Here is a 19,912-nt window from a genome sequence, read left to right on the forward strand (position 1 = left end):
AACTCATCCCGAAATTCATACAAAGGTAAGCAGTGCATTATAGCACTTACTCCACTTTTGTATAAGGCCCCTTTCACACATGCTGTCCGTTTGTCCGTTTTTCATCCATCCGTTGACGGATGAAAAACGGACATCAATGCATCTCTATGTAAAAACGGATGACAACTGATGATCATCAGTTAACATCCGTTTTCATCCACTTCCGTCAATGTCCGTTTTTTTGAACGGATGAATGCCCTATTTTTCATCCGTCAAAAAAACGGATCGGATGAAAAACGGATGACAGCTGATGACAACGGATGAAAAACTGATGTCAACTGATGAAAAACGGATAACAACTGACGAAAAACGGATGAAAAACTGATGAAAAACGGATGAAAAACTGATACATTTGACGTGACTGAACTGATGAACTGAACGGACTGTATGTGTGAAAGGGGCCTAAAGAGACAACTTGGAGCTGAGTGTGAGAGAATGTAAAATCAGAATAACTAGAATCTTTCCCCCTATTTTAACCCCACAGATACAGAAAACCTCAAAACGATGGACCAAGTCAAGCCAGTGCACAACAGCAAACTATTTACACTGCTCTTTTAGGTGCTTCAAAATACAAAATTGACTCCAAGGAACAACAGGCCAGGGAGGAGGCCATAGCAAGATGGATTGGGCGTTCCGGATTACCAGTCAGAACGATTGAAGATGAGGACTTTGTTAGCATGATGGAGACAGTAGATAGAAAGTTGACTGTTACAAAGAAAACTAAAATAAGCAATCTGATTGACAAACAATATGAAGATGAAAAACAAAAATGCAAAAAGAGACTGACTGCTGCTCGGAGAATATCTATTTGCACTGATTTGTGGACCAAAAAAGGACTCTCAGCTTCATTCCTTGCTGTAAGTGTATGCTACTTTTGTGTTGAACAACATAAACCTGAACACATATTGTTGGCCCTTGAACAAGTAGCTCACCCACACACTGCGCAGTCAATTAAAACATGTGTGGACAAATGCTTGCAAGAGTGGGACATAACGAAGAGGAAGATCCTCACAGTTATAACAGACAACGGGAACAATATGGTGGCAGCATTTAAAAAACCGCAGCAGCAGCAGAAAAACCACCCAGCTCTAGTGAGGAAGACTCCCCCATGACGGAAAGTGACTCTGAGGCGTAGTCTGAAATTGATGAACTGCGGTGGGTGAGCCAATTTTATTATTTTACATGACACGGTTCGGTTGACAGTTAATTATCACATGCATATGAGATGATTGATACGGGGGCACTAGTATCTGCTCTAGTCTACTCTATGGGTGCATCTTTGTTATTGTTCCAGTAGTCTTGTGTAAAAGTATTTCCATAAGATGTTAAATGATAAAAAAAATAATAGAATGGAACAGAAAGCTTTTCTATACTTTATGCTTATTTCCACTGTTAGGTACCAACAGATCGACATGGACCGGACACCATGTGTAGTGCATACCCTACAACTAGTGGTCCACATGTTGCAGAAAGAGGCAAGTGTGAAGAGAATACTGCATAAAGCAAGATCAATAGTGCACCTCTTCCACAAGTCTTCCATCGCAACACAGAAGTTATTGGAGCATTGTGGCCTGACCCTTTTCAATGATTGCCCCACATGCTGGTCAAGCACATTCAACATGATTGCAAGACTCCTCAAAATGAAAGAGTCAGTCTGCCAAATCGCGAACAACATGGGATGGGACAGCTTGCACCCTAATGAATGGCAAAAGCTCACATCATTGCATGACCTATTGCTGCCTTTTGCAGAACATACTAAAATCCTCCATAGTGACACCATGTCAATGTCCCTAGCTGTCCCTGCTCTTTTTGATCTACTCAGTCACCTTGAGGACTTTAAACAGAACACTAGCTACAAAGACCGCCACAATTGCACAGAAAATGAAAGGGAATGTGAACTAGTGTTTTGCTTCATTGTTAGATCCAAGGGATGAAATGTTCTCGCCACTTGCAGCAGCTGCTTGTTTTGTCAACCCTAATGTCTGTGAAACCCTTGTTGATGTGGCAGATCATGAGAATATTCAGGAATTGCTTAAAAAGGCAGAGGAGTATGCGATAAGAAAATCCGATTCACCCCACACGCAACATCATGAATTTTCTGAAGATGATGTGGAAGAACTAGTGGAACAGGAGAATATTGAAAAATCGGAGGAAGTTGAAGAAGCACCGGCATCCACATCTAAGCGGCCAATCTTTCGGTTTCTAAATGCAGCAGAAGACCCAGGCAGAGGATCACCCCAAACAGCAGATCAGAAAATATAAAGGAAGAGCTTTTGCATCAAGTTGAGGACAACACTGCAACAGATTTTTGGCTGTCAAAGAGTGACCCTATTTATCACCAGCTAAAACCTTTTGCTTTAGACCTGCTGGCTATGCCAGCTTCTTAAGCCTTTGCAGAGAGGGTATTCAGTGTCACAGGTGACCTCTCTAGAGGCCAGCGGAATAGAGCAAGGGTCATTTTGGCACCAAGTGCTTTCCTTAAAATGAATCGAAACAAATAGAAGTGTTTTATTATTGTTATTTCTATAAGAAGCATAACTAATACTTGTGCTTCAAAAACAGTTGTAATTGTCAATTCAATTCATTGGAAAAATGCGTACAGGCTACAAATGCCATTTGTAAGTGGAACAATAACAACAACCACCACTTATTAACTCCTCTCTCTCTTAGCATTGACAAATGTTACAATAGAGACAAATATCACTCTAATGAAAAAGAAAAATAGATCAGTAAAGGTCAACAAGGGTAGCCTTACATCAGGGTCCTGCAGCAGTTCTTTTTAGTGCAATATTTACCTCTAATGTCATTGCGAATGCTGAGACTGAGAAAGAGGAGAGAGGAGTTGATAAAAAGCAGTAAGTCTGTTATAATGCTTACTCTAATGGCATTATTGTAGAATGTGCACATTTTTATTGAATACATCTGAGAATTAGAACGGTTAAAATAATAAGCTGACACTGTAAATGGGTTCTCCTTTAGAAATAAGCATTACCCTCCAAGTTTTACAGTAATTGGTTTATTATGTGCAGTGACAGTGCCTGTGCAAGTGTGCACTGCAGCTGTTCTTGGATGGTTGAGGCGGGAAGTTGTTCTCTCTGAGGATGTTTTTGTACCATTCTTTATTCGTGGCTGTGTGTGTGTTCTTAGGCAAAATTGTGAGTGAGCCCACTCCCTTGTTGGCTGAGAACTTAGCACCCCCCCCCCACACACACACACACACACACACACACACACACACACAGTGGTCTCAGGATGCTGTACTGTTGCCATGAGCATGACACAGGACTGATGAAGTGAGCTGATGCTTATTTTTTCTTCCCTGGAGTCTCTCTGCAGCTGTTCTTGGATTGTTGAGGTGGGAGGAAGGAAGTTGTTCTCTTCTCTGAGGATGTTTTTGTACCATTCTTTATTCATGGCTGTGTTCTTAGGCAAAATTGTGAGTGAGCAGTGAGCACACTACCTTGTTGGCTGAGAACTTAGCAACCCCCCCACAGTGGTCTCAGGATGCTGTACTGTTGCCATGAGCATGACACAGGACTGATGAAGTGAGCTGATGCCTGCAAAGTTTTAATTTTTTTGTATTTTTATTACATTTTTATGTTACCCCCTTTGGTCAAAAAAGCAATATTATTGGCAAACAGTTTTGCCTAAATAAAGACTTAAGCCCCGTACACACGTACCGATGGTCGGCTTACAAATGTTCCTCTTTTCTCCCCGGGATGTCGGTGTCTGCTGAAAAGTGCAAAGACAGCACAAGGACAGCACAAGAATTTTGTCCGCCGACTGCAGAAGTGATGTCATGTAATGGTTAACTTTCCCTGTGTTTTCTATTTTCTGAGCATGCCCAGTCTTGCAAATCTGCGGTCTGTCGGCCGAATTGTGTACTGACAGGCGAACAATCGTCCGTTCTGGTGTCGGCATACAAATATTTTCATGTTTGCACGAAAGACTTTTGTCCGCGGATTGTGCGCAGACATCTGTCGGAGGCACCATACTAACACGCGTACAATCGGCAGATCCTTCGTCCACCGACGTTTGTATGCCGACGATCGGTACGTGTGTACGGGCCTTTAATGACTAAGTCTGTGTCTGTGTAGTGCTGTGCTAGTGCATGCTCAAAGCTTAATACCATAAATAATAACATATTCGATTTTTCACTCCAGGACCAGCAGTAGTATATAATGAGTTTGGAAATTGTAGAGAAATGCTTAAATAATGCATTACAAATTACAATTGAACTACACCCATTCGATTATAGATGACTAAAATTACTTTTAGTCAACTAAAATGTAGGACGTTTTAGTCGACTAAAATGTACTGGAGTCGACTAAATACAACTAAAACTAAAACACTTGCAGAAGACTAAAATGGGACTAAAACTAAAATGCCATTTTAGTCCTAAGACTAAGGGCTCTTTCACACGGCCGCTCCGCTTGTCCGCAAATCATCCTATTTTTTTTGCGGATGATTTGCGGACATAATGTAAGTCTATGGCATTGCGGATGTCAGCGGAATACCATCCGCTGACATCCGATTTTCTTCCTTTCAGTTCTGTTCCGTTTTTTGGAACGGAACAGAACCCTATTTTTGTTCCGTTCAAAAAACGGAAAGGAAGGAAAATCGGATGTCAGCGGTGTCATCCGCTGACATCCGCAATCCCCATAGACTTAAACATTATGTCCGCATATCATCCGCAAATGGATGGGATGATATGCGGGCATACGGAGCGGATGACACAAATGTCATCGGCTCCGTGAAAAAAAAAGTCCAGCAGCGGACAAAAACAGCGGAACGGCCGTCTGAAAGAGCCCTAAGACTAAAACTAAATTGAAATTTGCTGCCAAAATTAACACTGGAACAAATGACACAAAGTTGACATTCTCAGTCTTCATAAACGAAATGATAAATTTGGTATTTGGAAAAACTAAATGCACTCCCTATAGTCACCATAATTTTACATCCCTGAAATCAGAATCAGGTGATTGAGATTAGGTGACAATTAAATGATTAAAACCTTATTATTACAGAGTATGCAGGGGAAACCTATATTTAACCACTTCAATATCAGACACTTTTCCTGACCAGGCTATTTTTCAGTGAGGTAACAGTTTGAATGACAATTACTCAGTCATGCAATACTGAATCCAAATAACATTATGAGACAGATAGAGCTTTCTTTTGTTGAATTTAAGCATCACTGGGTTTTCAATATAAAATGAACAAAAAAAAATAAAAAAATACAGAAAGCAAACATTTTTATTTTTTTTTTTATTTTTTTTAAACCCCACATTTTTCTTTGTTTCCATTATTAACTTTTGCAAATAAATATTCTTTCTTCAGTTTCCCTGAGGAAGTCATGTGACAGTGACGACACGTCAGGCAGCTGATAGATACTGGAAGTGTTGCCGGAGGACAAGCCAGCCGCTTGTATACTAAACTTTTTTGGAATAAAAAGCTTTAATTACTACACTATTGGAGCCTCCCTCTCTCCCTGCCTACCTCCCCTTGAGACATCCCCTAGCATTATCCATCCATGTGAGGACTAGGAAAGGAACCCTGCAGTTATCAACCACTTTGTGGAGTCCTGGGAATACTGAGGAGGTTTTGGAATGATCCAGGTTCCACTGATTTTTCATTTTCTTTGGATTCTCATGCGGTTACCTTACAGCTGTAGGGTAAGAATGTAGTACAGCCAGAGTACCATGGATCAGTTTTAATCCATCCATCTATACTTTTTGGTTACCTGCCTTATTAGGCTAGTCACTGGACAGTGATTTTCATTTTTTATTCTTTTGCTTACACAATTATTCGATTGTTTTGAAGATTCTCTGTCACTTTCAGGCTCCGTTCACATGTAGGCGTTGGCGTTTTTCAGGCGTTTTTATAGGCGTTTTTGCAAGCATTTTACAGGCGTTTTTAACAGGTGTTTTTGGTGACCAATGGAAAAGCAGAGTGTTTTTTTTTACAACATTTGCAAAGGAACCTCCCAGGGACCTCCTCCTCTGCATTGGACCTCCCAGGGACCTCCTCTTCTACATGATCTTTTTTTTTATGGTTCTGGACATGCTACAGAGCTGAAACTTCACAGGTACACTTTTTAGACCCCCCAGACACTAAAATTAAAACTAAATCCAAAGAAATCTTTTTTTTTTTTATTTTTTTTTTAATTTTTTCAATAATTGGCAATTAATTTAATCTATCAAAAACGACAATTTTTAAGAACTTTTTTTTGCCTGATTCATAGTCCCTGGGGCATGATCCAGAACCCTAGGCACTTTTTAGGGGCATTTATTGGGTTTTAGGGCTTCAAAATGGTGTTTTTTGATTCCATATATATATCTACATTACGGTCACCTTGGCATAGCAGAGTCAATTTACCCTAAACTACATTACGCTCACCTTGGCATGGAAGAGTTTGGTCACCCTGGCATAGCAGAGTCAGTTCACCTAAACTTCGTTACGGTCACCTTGGCAGGAAGAGTTTGGTCACCCTGGCATAGTAGAGTCAGTTCACCTAAACTTCGTTACGGTCACCTTGGCATGGAAGAGTTTGGTCACCCTGGCATAGCAGAGTCAGTTCACCTAAACTTCGTTACAGTCACCTTGGCATGGAAGAGTTTGGTCACCCTGGCATAGCAGTCAGTTCACCTAAACTTCGTTACGGTCACCTTGGCATGGAAGAGTTCGGTCACCCTGGCATAGCAGAGTCAGTTCACCTAAACTACAGTGGGTACGGAAAGTATTCAGACCCCCTTAAATTTTTCACTCTTTGTTATATTGCAGCCATTTGCTAAAATCATTTAAGTTCATTCTTCTTCCTCATGAATGTACACATAGCACCCCATACTGACAGAAAAACACAGAATTGTTGACATTGTTGCAGATTTATTAAAAAAGAAAAACTGAAATATCACATGGTCCGAAGTATTCAGATCCTTTGCTCAGTATTTAGTAGAAGCCCCCTTTTGATCTAATACAGCCAGGAGTCTTTTTGGGAAAGATGCAACAAGTCTTTCACACCTGGATTTGGGGATCCTCTGCCATTCCTCCTTGCAGATCCTCTCCAGTTCTGTCAGGTTGGATGGTAAACGTTGGTGGACAGCCATTTTTAGGTCTCTCCAGAGATGCTCAATTGGGTTTAAGTCAGGGCTCTGGCTGGGCCATTCAAGAACAGTCACGGAGTTGTTGTGAAGCCACTCCTTCGTTATTTTAGCTGTGTGCTTAGGGTCATTGTCTTGTTGGAAGGTAAACCTTCGGCCCAGTCTGAGGTCCAGAGCACTCTGGAGAAGGTTTTTGTCCAGGATATCCCTGTACTTGGCCGCATTCATCTTTCCCTCGATTGCAACCAGTCGTCCTGTCCCTGCAGCTGAAAAACACCCCCACAGCATGATGCTGTCACCACCATGCTTCACTGTTGGGACTGTATTGGACAGGTGATGAGCAGTGCCTGGTTTTCTCCACATATACCGCTTAGAATTAAGGCCAAAAAGTTCTATTTTGGTCTCATCAGACCAGAGAATCTTATTTCTCACCATCTTGGAGTCCTTCAGGTGTTTTTTAGCAAACTCCATGCGGGCTTTCATGTGTCTTACACTGAGGAGAGGCTTCCGTCGGGCCACTCTGCCATAAAGCCCCGACTGGTGGAGGGCTGCAGTGATGGTTGACTTTCTACAACTTTCTCCCATCTCCCGACTGCATCTCTGGAGCTCAGCCACAGTGATCTTTGGGTTCTTCTTTACCTCTCTCACCAAGGCTCTTCTCCCCCGATAGCTCAGTTTGGCCGGACGGCCAGCTCTAGGAAGGATTCTGGTCATCCCAAACATCTTCCATTTGAGGATTATGGAGGCCACTGTGCTCTTAGGAACCTTAAGTGCAGCAGAAATCTTTTTGTAACCTTGGCCAGATCTGTTCCTTGCCACAATTCAGTCTCTGAGCTCTTCAGGCAGTTCCTTTGACCTCATGATTCTCATTTGCTCTGACATGCATTGTGATCTGGAAGGTCTTATATAGACAGGTGTGTGGCTTTCCTAATCAAGTCCAATCAGTATAATCAAACACAGCTGGACTCAAATGAAGGTGTAGAACCATCTCAAGGATGATCAGAAGAAATGGAAAGCACCTGAGTTAAATATATGAGTGTCACAGCAAAGGGTCTGAATACTTAGGACCATGTGATATTTCAGTTTTTCTTTTTTAATAAATCTGCAACAATGTCAACAATTCTGTGTTTTTCTGTCAGTATGGGGTGCTATGTGTACATTCATGAGGAAGAAGAAGGAACTTAAATGATTTTAGCAAATGGCTGCAATATAACAAAGAGTGAAAATTTTAAGGGGGTCTGAATACTTTCCGTACCCACTGTACATTACGGTCACCCTGGTATGGCAGCAGGCTACGGTCAACTTGGTATGGCAGGGTCTGGTCACCTAAACTGCCTAACTGCTGTTCTCCATGTTTCAGGAAAATGTGCTCACAGCAGAGGCATGCCAAGGGGGTGGAGACCTGGGTGGAGAGTTGTGCTGTTTGAGCTGATCAGGAGCAACTAAACGCTTGTAAAACGCTTGTGAAACGCCAAATATCACTTTACATTGAGGTCTATGGGACAAAACGCCTGTGATCTGCCCAAAAAGAAGCTCAAGTACTTTTTTGAGCGTTGGGCGTTTTCCTTAGGGCGTCAAAACGCTCAGATGTGAACAGGGGTCATTGCAATGAATGGGATTTGTCTTGTTGGGCGTTTTGAGAGCTGATCAGTGAGCAGAAAAACGCTCCAAAAACGCCTACATGTGAACGGAGCCTTATATTTACCTACATTGCTGCTTAATTTATCCTGTTATAGTCACTCTGCTATTCATTACTATTCAATATTTTTTTGATTACCTGTTATTTGTCACTTTTTGTTCTATGATCTCTACTGTGTTAATCCACTGCTCTTGCTTGATGCAACATCTTTGATATATTTACCATTTCAAGATTATTGATTCATCGTTTTTGCATCACTTGGTATTTATCAGACACTCTACCATATTTATTTATTATAGAATAGCGAAACACCTTTTATTTATTTATCACTGATTTATTTTGGCACAAGGATTTGCTTTTTTGGTGTATGCAGCAATTCATTAATTTTATCATCTTTTATATTTTAATTTGATAGCACGTGGGTATTCTCCCCCTATTAATCTTTCTTCATACATTTAGGGCAAAACGCATTCTGCTACATTTACATTGGTAAAAAATAACCCAAATCAGTGTTTAATATTTAGTCAGTATAAAAGTTATAGTCTACAAACTATGGTGTGTATGCATTTGAAAATTGATAAATCCTGATGTAATGATGGCCTATAATTTCTTGAGGCCCTAAAATGCCAAGACAGTACAAATACCTCCCAAATAACCCCTTTTGGAAAGTAGACAGTCCAAGGTATGTAGTGAAGGGCATAGTGAGGTTTTTGAAGTTTATCTGGAAGAGTTAAGTTATTTCTCACACACAGCATAGGCATACACACAATTACATAGGAACAGTAGAGGGCGTGTCACAGTTCTGTGTAAATTGATCCAGTGCCGGGTTTTACCTTCTGTTCGAGATGCCCGGGTTCCTGCAAATACGCCTTTTGGTTTCTGTCCGTTAATCCCCTAATTTCCTGTTGCTGTGTGGGTCACCCTCATTATAGTCTATGTGTACCCAGTGTCCTTCCAGCGTGCTATTTACCTGCACTGTGCCCGCATGGGTGTGCTAAAAAGCCGTACCCTGGCTATGCAGCACAACATCCTCACCTCCAGTGGCTCCGGTGAAGACTGGGTGGCTCCTTAGACCATGCGACTCTGGCACACCTTTGTTTGCATGCAATCACACTGCTTTTTCAAAAATGTGAGGGGCGTACTCACTTTTGAGATACTGTATATATACACACAAAAGTAAACCGCTCACATTTTTGTAAATATTTTATTATACCTTTTCATGTGACAACACTGAAGAAATGACACTTTGCTACAATGTAAAGTAGTGAGTGTACAGCTTGTATAACAGTGTACATTTGCTGTCCCCTCAAAATAACACACTAAGCCATTAATGTCTAAATCGCTGGCAACAAAGTGAGTACATCCCCCCCAAGTGAAAATGTCCAAATTGGGCCCAATTAGCCATTTTTCCTCCCCAGTGTCATGTGACTCGTTAGTGTTTCAAGGTCTCGGGAGTGAATGGGGAGAAGGTGTGTTAAATTTGGTGTTATTGTTCTCTCATACTGGTCACTGGAAGTTCAACATGGCACCTCATGGCAAAGAACTCTCTGAGGATCTGAAAAAGAAAAAAAGAATTGTTGCTCTACATAAAGATGGCCTAGGCTATAGGAAGAGGGCCAAGACCCTGAAACTGAGCTGCAGCACAGTGGCCAAGACCATACAGCGGTTTAACAGGACAGGTTCCACTGAGAACAGGCCTCGCCATGGTCGACCAAAGAAGTTGATTGCACGTGCTCAGCGTCATATCCGGAGGTTGTCTTTGGGAAATATATGTATGAGTGCTGCCAGCATTGCTGCAGAGCTTGAAGGGGTGGGGGGTCAGCCTGTCAGTGCTCAGATCATACGCCGCACACTGCATCAAATTGGTCTGCATGGCTGTCGTCCTAAAAAGAAAGCCTCTTCTAAAGATGATGCCCGCAAACCGTTTGCTGAAGACAAGCAGACTTATGCCTCGTACACACGTTCAGATAATCGGACCACTTATTGTTCGCATTTTGTTGCATGATACTAATATCAAATTCAACAATGCATATAAACGTAGGATTTTTTTCGTACGATTCCGGGAAAGCTTCCTGGTAGCTTAGCTACGTATCTGAAAGTGCAAAACAAAAACAATGGCAGCCAGGCTTTTTCCGTGCTATTTTAGTGTTTCTGATCATGTGCGGTCTTTGTCAATCGATTTTTAGCGGATGCATACTGTACTGATTATAAACGATTGTCGTTCGCTAGGCTATCATACGACAGAAGTTTTTGTCCCTTTGGATTTTGTTTTGATGAACTGTCGTGATCGGCTGTCGAAAGCTGTGTACTAACAATCAGATTATCGTGCGATCAAGTCTAAAGCGATTATTTTCATCCGATTATCTGAACATGTGTTCGAGGCATAAAGGTGTGGATTACTGGAACCATGTCCTGTGGTCTGATGAGATCAATTAAACGTATTTGGTTCAAATTGTGTCAAGTGTGTGCGGCGGCAACCATGTGAGGAGCACAAAGACAAGTGTGTCTTGCCTACAGTCAAGCATGGTGGTGGGAGTGTCATGGTCTGGGGCTGCATGAGTGCTGCCGAAACTGGGGAGCTACAGTTCATTGAGGGAACCATGAAGGCCAACATGTACTGTGACATACTGAAGCAGAGCATGATTCCCTCCCTTCGGAGATTGGTCTGCAGGGCAGTATTCCATCATGATAACCCCAAACACACCTCCAAGACAACCACTGCCTTGCTAAAGAAGCTGAGGGTAAAGGTGATGGACTGGCCAAGCATGTCTCCAAACCTAATCCCTATTGAGCATCTGTGGGGCATCTTAAAATGGATGGTGGAGGAGCCCAAGATCTCCAAAATCTGCCAGCTCTGTGATGTCATCAGGGAGGAGTGGAAGAGGACTCCAGTGGCAACCTGTGAAGCTCTGGTGAACTCCATGCCCAAGAGGGTTAAGGTAGTGCTGGAAAATAATGGTGGCCACACAAAATATTGACACTTTGGGCCTAATTTGGACATGTTCACTTAGGGGTGTACTCACTTTTGTTGCCAGCGGTTTAGACATTAATGGCTGTGTGTTGAGTTATTTTGAGAGGACAGCAAATTTACACTGTTATACAAGCTGTACACTCACTACTTTACATTGTAGCAGTGTCATTTCTTCAGTGTTGTCACATGAAAAGATATAATAAATTATTTACAAAAATGTGAGGGATGTACTCACTTTTGTGAGATCTATATCTATATCTTTCAGAGCCCAAGATTAGCAAACCATCAGTTATAGAGTCTAGGCAGATCTATGTACAGGAGGATGAGTTAGTCACTTTCTTACAAAATGCTTTTAGTCATGTGAACAAAGAGCAAAGATGACTCATGCCACTGTAAAATTGTCAGATTAAAGGGCCCTTCCAAACCATTTTAACATTTAAATACTCCACCACCCTACCTATAAATAAAACTAAGTCCTACCAACAGTGCACTTCTAGAGAATGTGTACTTTGCTCACACGAGCTTGGTTCATTTTACTTGCTAAGCAACTTAAAACTAAACTGAGCACACACCTCCCACTCCATATAACATCTTTTATGCCTGGCAGGCGCTGCACTGTAGGGAGGGTCACATGTTCCCTATACACAAACTCTTACAGGAATGAATTTCCCTTCCTAGGGATAGATTTTTCCTCACTTCCTGTTGTCTCTCTCCGTTTGTAAGTAGGAGTCGTTTGTAACCCCGGGGACCGCCTGTACCCAGAAATACCAGGGGTTTCATAAAGCTCCAGGGGTGGATTGAATTGGGAGGGGGAGTGAGTGTATAATATGTAGAAAAAAAAAGAGGGGGCGTCTAGGTATATTTTAAAGTTGACCGCCAGCACACATACTGTATTGCCTACCTATTAATGTGCATTTTTGTCCATCCAGTCCTGACATTTATACAGCCCTGCCACATAGCACAACTTTGTCTTTTAGAGTAAAATACCTTATTTTTCTTTTCTTGCTTAAGAAACTCCTTCCAACAGCTTGTTTTTAGAATTAGGTACACTTTTTTAATGTACATTTTATAGAAGCCATTTTATATTACATCTTCTGACAATGCTTAGCTTAGAACATTCCAAGGTTATTGCACTGACATAACACTGCAGTTCAAGCTGGACTTCAGGACGAAAGCTAAATACAGATTTACACAGTATATGGGAACTACTTTTGCCATTCAAAAAAGATTTTATATTAAAAATTACATTTTATGTATATCCGTGCAGTCCATTTCAAGATCTAGGCACCCCTGCGAGACTGCACAGCTAGATTTTTAACTTGCACAATAGCAACACAGCTAGGTTAGGAATATTTGTCAACATACCCATGCCTGCTAGCTGGATAAAGAAAGGCTTGTTTACATCAGCTTTGCACACATTATGTGTGTCCTAGTTGAATCAAAAGTCTGTCCAATAGTAATATGTCTAACAGTAATATTTCTTTATCTTTTCATCATTCACTACAAATACCTGGTTGATCCAGCTAGTCCACCTTCTTATTGTAAATTGATCCCTCAAAGTACAGTAACAAACTGGTACCTGCATAGTCATTTTACACCCAAGAGCTTGCTCTTTGAAAGCACAGCACGCCTTGCCCACACACATTGGGGGAGATTTACTAAAATTGGTGCACTCAAAATCCAGTGCAGTTGTGCACAGTAGCCAATCAGCTTTTAACCTCAGCTTGTTCAATTAAGCTTTGTCAATAAAACCTGGAAGCCGATTGGTTTCGCCAAGGTTCACATTGGTCAGATTTGACATGTCAAATCGCATGTCAAATTGTAGCCCATTGCCGACAATGGCACTGTCCAAATCGGTGCGGAGACGGTTTAGCAGCGCTGCACCGATTCCCAAAAGTAGTTTCTGTGCTACTTTTGGCCACTTTGAGGGGCAATTTCAATAGATATCTGTGCAGGAACCCGCACAGATGTCTGAAATTGCCCCTGAAGTCGCACTGAAAATGCCAGTTTGAAAAAGTGCGAGTTTAGTTGAACTCCCATGATTTTAAACCAACCTCATTGTGAACCTAGGCTTCTTTGCAGAGGTGCAATAGATTTAGCACTCTCCAGTTTTAGTAAATCCCCCCCCCCCCGGTGTTTCTTTCTTCCATAGGCTGTTTACTGGCCACGCCCCCTGCCCAGCCCAGGCTTGTTGATTGACAATGTCTCCCAGCCAAAACCTTGCTTCAAACTGCAGCTGCTCCTCATCTGTTAATAATGCATTCAGCTGCCCACCACTTTAAAATATTGCATTTCCCCTCACCTTTATAAAAAAAAAAAAAAAAAAAAAGGAGCATTTATTAACAAAATGGCTAGTATGGTCACCATATCATGAACAGGATTATGAGGGGTCTATATTCACCTGCAAGACTATGAGAGTCTCCACTCTCATAGATTTACAGGAGTTAGGACTGCAGGTGGGGAAATTTGGGGACCAGAAAGGATTATAAAGGCTACAAGGGATCTTCTGCATTTAACCCAAGAATTGGCCCTTTGTGACGGGAGGAAAGAGCCCCTTTAAGGGGACAGACGCACGCCTAGGATTTTCATCCGTCTGGTAAGAGGCCTTATATATCTCTTCCACGAGGTGTGGGAACGGTGTATTACCTCTCACAGCACAAGGAGTCAATATTCTTGAGGTGGCTGTCTTTCTGCCTGCTGGCAAGAAGTAAATCCTTAAGGTGGTGGGACATAAGATATAAGCACCTGACACACGTGTTTTTGTTTGGAGCACCCATTACATCTTATTTTCATCTCATCATCTGGAGTTGTTCACATTTGTTTTCTCAATATTTGGAATTTTCATTTGAGACACCATATACGGGACTTTTGCACATCTCTTTTGGGACTATTGCACATTTATTTAACAATTGTCTATTGTTCATTTGTGTTTATATATCACAATTCATTACATAAGATTACTGTTTTGGTAACTATATGGTTACCTTCAGTTTCTTTGTCACTTTGTTGGTTTTGACACTTTAAAGTGACACCAATATTATTTAGCACACCAGACTATCTATTTTAATTATTTCCAAACCAAAATTTGGATCTTTGGTTGCAGCACAATTCACTATATCAGCGCACCCTTTATACACTTTTCAAGGTTGACAAATCGCCAGCTAAAGCCACCTGTCTGACATCTGCCTTTTGACTTCAGCAACTTGTGAAAAGGTAGGTAGGAACCCTTTATTTTTGAAGATAGTAAATATACATAAATATATAGTAAATCATTTCTGCAATAAAAGCATACCCTGGGCAATTTTGCAATTGAGGACCAAATTCTGTTTTCAACAGGGGGGATAGTCTCAGAAGTGTTCAATGTTGCTGTCACTAGAGATCCCCCTTCTTAAAAACCTATTTGTCAGGATAACCTGCTAGCTCTCCAGGAGACCAAAAAATCCTCCCTTGCAGCAGGGCTGTGCCTGCACTGCAAGGGTTAACAGCTCATTTAGGTCTAGGGCAGGGGTCTCCAAACTATGGCCCTTCGGTTCAGGAACTACAATTCCCATCATGCCTAGTCATGTCTGAGTTTTACAATGCCCCATGAGATGTGTAGTTCCACAACAGCTGGAGGGCCGTAGTTTGGGGATGCCTGGTCTAGGGGATGGAAACTTTTACCTCTGTTTTCCAGCAGACAGCCCTCCTCCATGCTCTGATGGTGGACTGTTCCTCAGCATCCAGTGCAGGGCTATTGATTTTGCACTGGTTTTGATGGCATCAGAGGTCCTTTGATCGCCAGAGCATTGGCAATATGAGGTTGCTGGGACCAGCCTAGTGGTAAAGAGGAGCGTTCTGGAGTGAAGGATCAAAAAAAATAAAAGCGCTTTAGCAAGTCTCCTAGACATAAAAAAAAGCATTTATCCCTTGCAGCGTGGGTGCAGCCTCCCTGCAAAGGAGGGCTTTTTTAGGTTTTGTTGTTTGGAGTTCAGCTATAATACTTAGATTTATTTACGCCTGGTTCACACCTATGCAGGCTACAGTTGATGCCTTTTCCAAGTGAGGTTGAGTTTTTGGGAGTGGTCTTGCATGAAAAACCAGCAAAAATACCGCAGAAACTCAAACGCAAAGCACTGAGTTTTATGCCTTTCCGCTGCATTTCCATTAAAGTCTACAGAACCAAAAACGCAACCCGCTGCAGGGAAAAAAAGTCCCTGACCCTTTCCAAAATAAAAAACCACCAGTGGAAAACACACAGATGGGAACGTGACCCATAGGAAACCATGTTAACTGAACTGTAGTGTGTTTCTGCAAAACTGAAAATGCACTGCAAAATGCTTTGGTGTGACCCAGGCCTTCGGGTTCCTTCACATGGGTGGCAATAAAACAGGCAGCTGAGCCGCAGTTTTACTGTCCGCTGGCCGGCCGCCCACCCAAATGTTAACATTACAACCTGACAGGGCTGTACAAATGCAACATTGCCTGTCAAATTCGCCCACTGAGTTCAATGTGAGCGCACACTGCAAGCCAAACACTCAGCTTATTGTGCAAATTTTAACTACATAACCCCCTTGTGATTGGGGGGAAAAAAAAATAAAGATATTCAGGAGGTGGCATGGTTGCCTCCTGAAAGCCTAGGAATCCCTGTTATATTTCCCTCTGAAAACTGATCCACTGCAGATCACTTTTCAGAAGGTGGTAAGCACTTCCTCCTTACCTTCAGAACTCAAATGTTACAGAAAAGTCATAACTCCTTATCTACATTAAAGAGGAAGTAAACTTTGCATTTTGTATCGCCCTTTTCATGTCATGTAATATGTATGTTTTTTACAATAATTCCTCAGTCTAATGTATCCAAAAACGCTTACTTACTGTAATTTAGTCGTTTTTTTTTTTTTTTTTTAATTCTTATTCTGGGATTAGGCTGGACCATCTTGAGTATTGTTTTCGGAGTCCCCTGTGGACATCATTTCCACCCTTCCTTGTTTTCTCTTGCTGAAATCCCACGCATGCGCGATTGTGATTTTACATGCCTCTTTCTCAATCTACCTTACTATGGCAAGGAAGATGGGAATGACTGCCCAGTCTCGCGTGTCTTCTAAGCTGTGCCGCAGAGACGGAACTCTCGGAGACGGCATGACGTTGAAGGGGGAACGGCACACAGAGCGTGCCGTGAATCGAAGGAAGACAGCGCATGCGACAGTGACCTAAAACATTGGGGGACAGAATTCAAGAAGAAAAAAACAAGTAAGGAGACTTTGAAAGGCAGCAATCAGTAGCCTTAATAATGACTGAAATGAGCTGAAGTTAGGATAGAGAGTTTACAACCACTTTAATGTACTGAAACCAGGGGTGTTCAGCATAAAGCTGGCCACATGTATAGATTTCCCTCATGTGGCCTGGACTAAAGAAATCTAACAGATTCCTCTATCCATGCCTTCAGCCAGGACAACTGAATCCCCCCTGCCAGGCTTTTATTCTGACAACCAGCACCAGCTATCAGAATACCTGAACAGTGCCTAAATCAGATTGGACTCGGTTTTGCAAACTACAGGCTCCTTTGACAGTGAATTGAACAACTGGCTTTTTCTGAACTAAGCTGTGTCGGTGAGGCCATACATATACATGGGCCAATTTAGACCGGAGCCAATTCATATACCAGCATGTCTTTGAAGTGTGGGAGGAAACTGGCGTACCCAGAAGAAACCCATGCAGGCACCAGTAGAACATGCAAACTTCAGGCAGGCAGTACTGTGGTTTGGACTAAATCCACAGCTATACACTGCTTCCTTCTGGATTGCAGAGAACCCAGCAGAAGTAGTGTATAGCCATTGGTTCAAATTGCAACCACAGTACTACATGCCTGGAGAGTTTGCATGTTCTCCATGTGTTTGCATGGGTTTCCTCCAGGTACTCTGATTTCCTACCACACCTCAAAGACATGCTGGTGGGTTAACATTTTTTTTTTTGAGCACTGTACATATTTGTTATACATGTTTGTAGGCCAATTGGCTCCTGTCTAAATTGGTCCGTGTATGTATGAATGTGAGTTAGGGACCTTAGATTCATTGTAAGCTCCTTGAGGGCAGGGACTGATGTGAATGTACATTATATGTGTAAAGCGTTGTGTAAATTGATGGTGCTATACAAGAACCTATAATAATAATAAAAAATACCCAGTTTTAGAGCCAGGCAACTAGCAATTCCCTCTACTGCAGGTTTACTTTAGAGTTGACGATCACCTATTGCCTGCATCCAATTACTCTTCCGTGACTTGATCTGCTCAGCAGTGTTCTAAGGAGGGAAGGGGTTAAGAAAGCACTTAACATGATCCATGGACGTTGAGAAATGCAAAGTCATGAAGGACTCTGCATCACAGGCGTCCATCATGGAATAAACAAATCTCCTTAGGGTAATGGAGATTCCTCTAAGGAGTCTAAAAAAAAGAGGGGAGAAAATTGACAGCGCTGATAGAGATCGCTGCCTGTGATGTAAACTAAATACACCACTGGACACTTGTAGTTTATACATGGAGGAGGATTTACTAAAACTGGAGCAGTTGTGCGTGACAGCCAATCAGCTTCTAGCTTTCATTTTCGAAAAGATTAACTGAACAAGCTGAAGCTAGAAGCTGATTGGTTCCTACAGCTGCTCCAGTTTTGATACTGTATTTCTAACTATAGGTAACAATCTGTTCTTAGTAAAGGATCCCATCACTCACACATGATGAACCTGCAGTCATAGTGAACTATCATCCTAATGCCTCGTACACATGAGCAGATAATCTGAAGACTTATCGTTCGCATTTTGTTGCATGATACTAATATGGAATACAAAAATGCGTACTAAAACGTATGATTTTTTTTTTTTTTCGTACGATTCTGGAAAAGCTTCCTAGTTGCGTACCTACGTATTGGATAGTGCAAAACAAAAACAATGGCAGCCAGGCTTTTTCCGGGTTTTTTTAGTATTTTTGGTCATGTGTGGTCTCGATTTTTAGCGGATGCATACTGTACTGATTAAACCAGGGATTCCCAAACTATGGCCCTCCAGCTGTTGCAGAACTACACATCCCATGAGGCATTGCAAAACTGACATTCACAGGCATGATGGGAATTGTAGTTCCTGAACACCTGGAGGGCCATAGTTTGGAGACCCCTGCAAACGATTGTCGTTCGCTAGGCTATCATACAACAACATTTTTTGGGTTTGTCCCTTCCGATTTTGTTGGAGGAAATGTTGTGATCGGCTGTGTACTAATGATCAGCTTATTGTGCGATCAATTCGGATACAATTTTTTTTTTTTGTACAATTATCTGATCATGTGTACAAGGCAAATCACAAAAGTCTCTGTAGCACACGTGTTACAATGTCACCCCCTTGGAGCAGAACCAATACACACAAAGCTACAAGTACATTATTTTGTATCAAATAACACTCCTATAACTAAGTGCTAAGCTTCCCCACGTCACGTGACACACACAGGGCCATGGAAAGGGTCTCTCTCACACACACGGGGTACAGAGAATAAGAGGAGGACCCTCACACCCCCCCCCCCCCCCCTCCCTAGAATTATCTCCTCTATACCTCCCAGATAACGCTCATAGAAGGCGCCTCCCTTTCCTTACCAGAGACTCGATATGTCGGACCATAGTGCCGGTTACCGTGAGCGGTTGTGTGAGGCGCGAGAAGTGGCAGCAACCGGCCTCGGCGACACTATGTAGCGAGAATGGGCGGGGAGGGGCGTGGCTGAGAATGGAACAGATGAGAAAAGGAGAGGCGGGAGCTGAATGGGCCGCTTGACCGCGAGCGGCCTTGCCAGGGATACGAAAGGGGGCGTGGCGCTGCAGAGACCAGGACGGGGGCGTATACGGCATGTGGGCGCGGCTATGGCTCTCCTCGGGGTGGGTGGCGGTTTACAGGAAATCCTATTTCCTACGTAGAAGGTGCGGCACGTGGAAGGCTGCCAGTATGCGGATAACGGTCTGTGTGTGTAGACGGGCGAGGCACATTATTATCGGTTCGGTTCCCTGCTTTGTGTACACGACCTAATGCTCCCACAAGTTCATGTATAGATTTACACTATATGTAAGCCTAAACACTGCAATCTTGGAGGAATAGTCCACTTTTAAACCTTTTGCTGTACACGTGCTAACAAATATCACACATGCAACAAAAAATAAA

At 42.3% G+C, this 19,912-nt stretch overlaps 1 protein-coding gene across 2 annotated transcripts in view; it reads right to left on the bottom strand.

Annotated features, from left to right (window-relative positions):
• Nucleotides 1-19,535, bottom strand: part of LOC309544652 (thioredoxin-like) — a 69,445-nt gene extending 49,910 nt beyond the window's left edge. For both annotated transcript variants that reach the window (XM_082243562.1, XM_082243561.1), the window contains exon 1: nucleotides 19,357-19,535. In XM_082243562.1, the coding sequence (XP_082099688.1) occupies nucleotides 19,357-19,380 (24 nt within the window). In that variant the 5' untranslated portion in view covers nucleotides 19,381-19,535. The remainder of the gene's footprint in view (nucleotides 1-19,356) is intronic.
• Between the last annotated feature and the right edge of the window lie 377 nt (nucleotides 19,536-19,912).

The sequence above is a fragment of the Pelophylax lessonae genome (assembly GCF_965119305.1).
Source record: "Pelophylax lessonae genome assembly, chromosome: 1".
Taxonomy (NCBI): domain Eukaryota; kingdom Metazoa; phylum Chordata; class Amphibia; order Anura; family Ranidae; genus Pelophylax; species Pelophylax lessonae.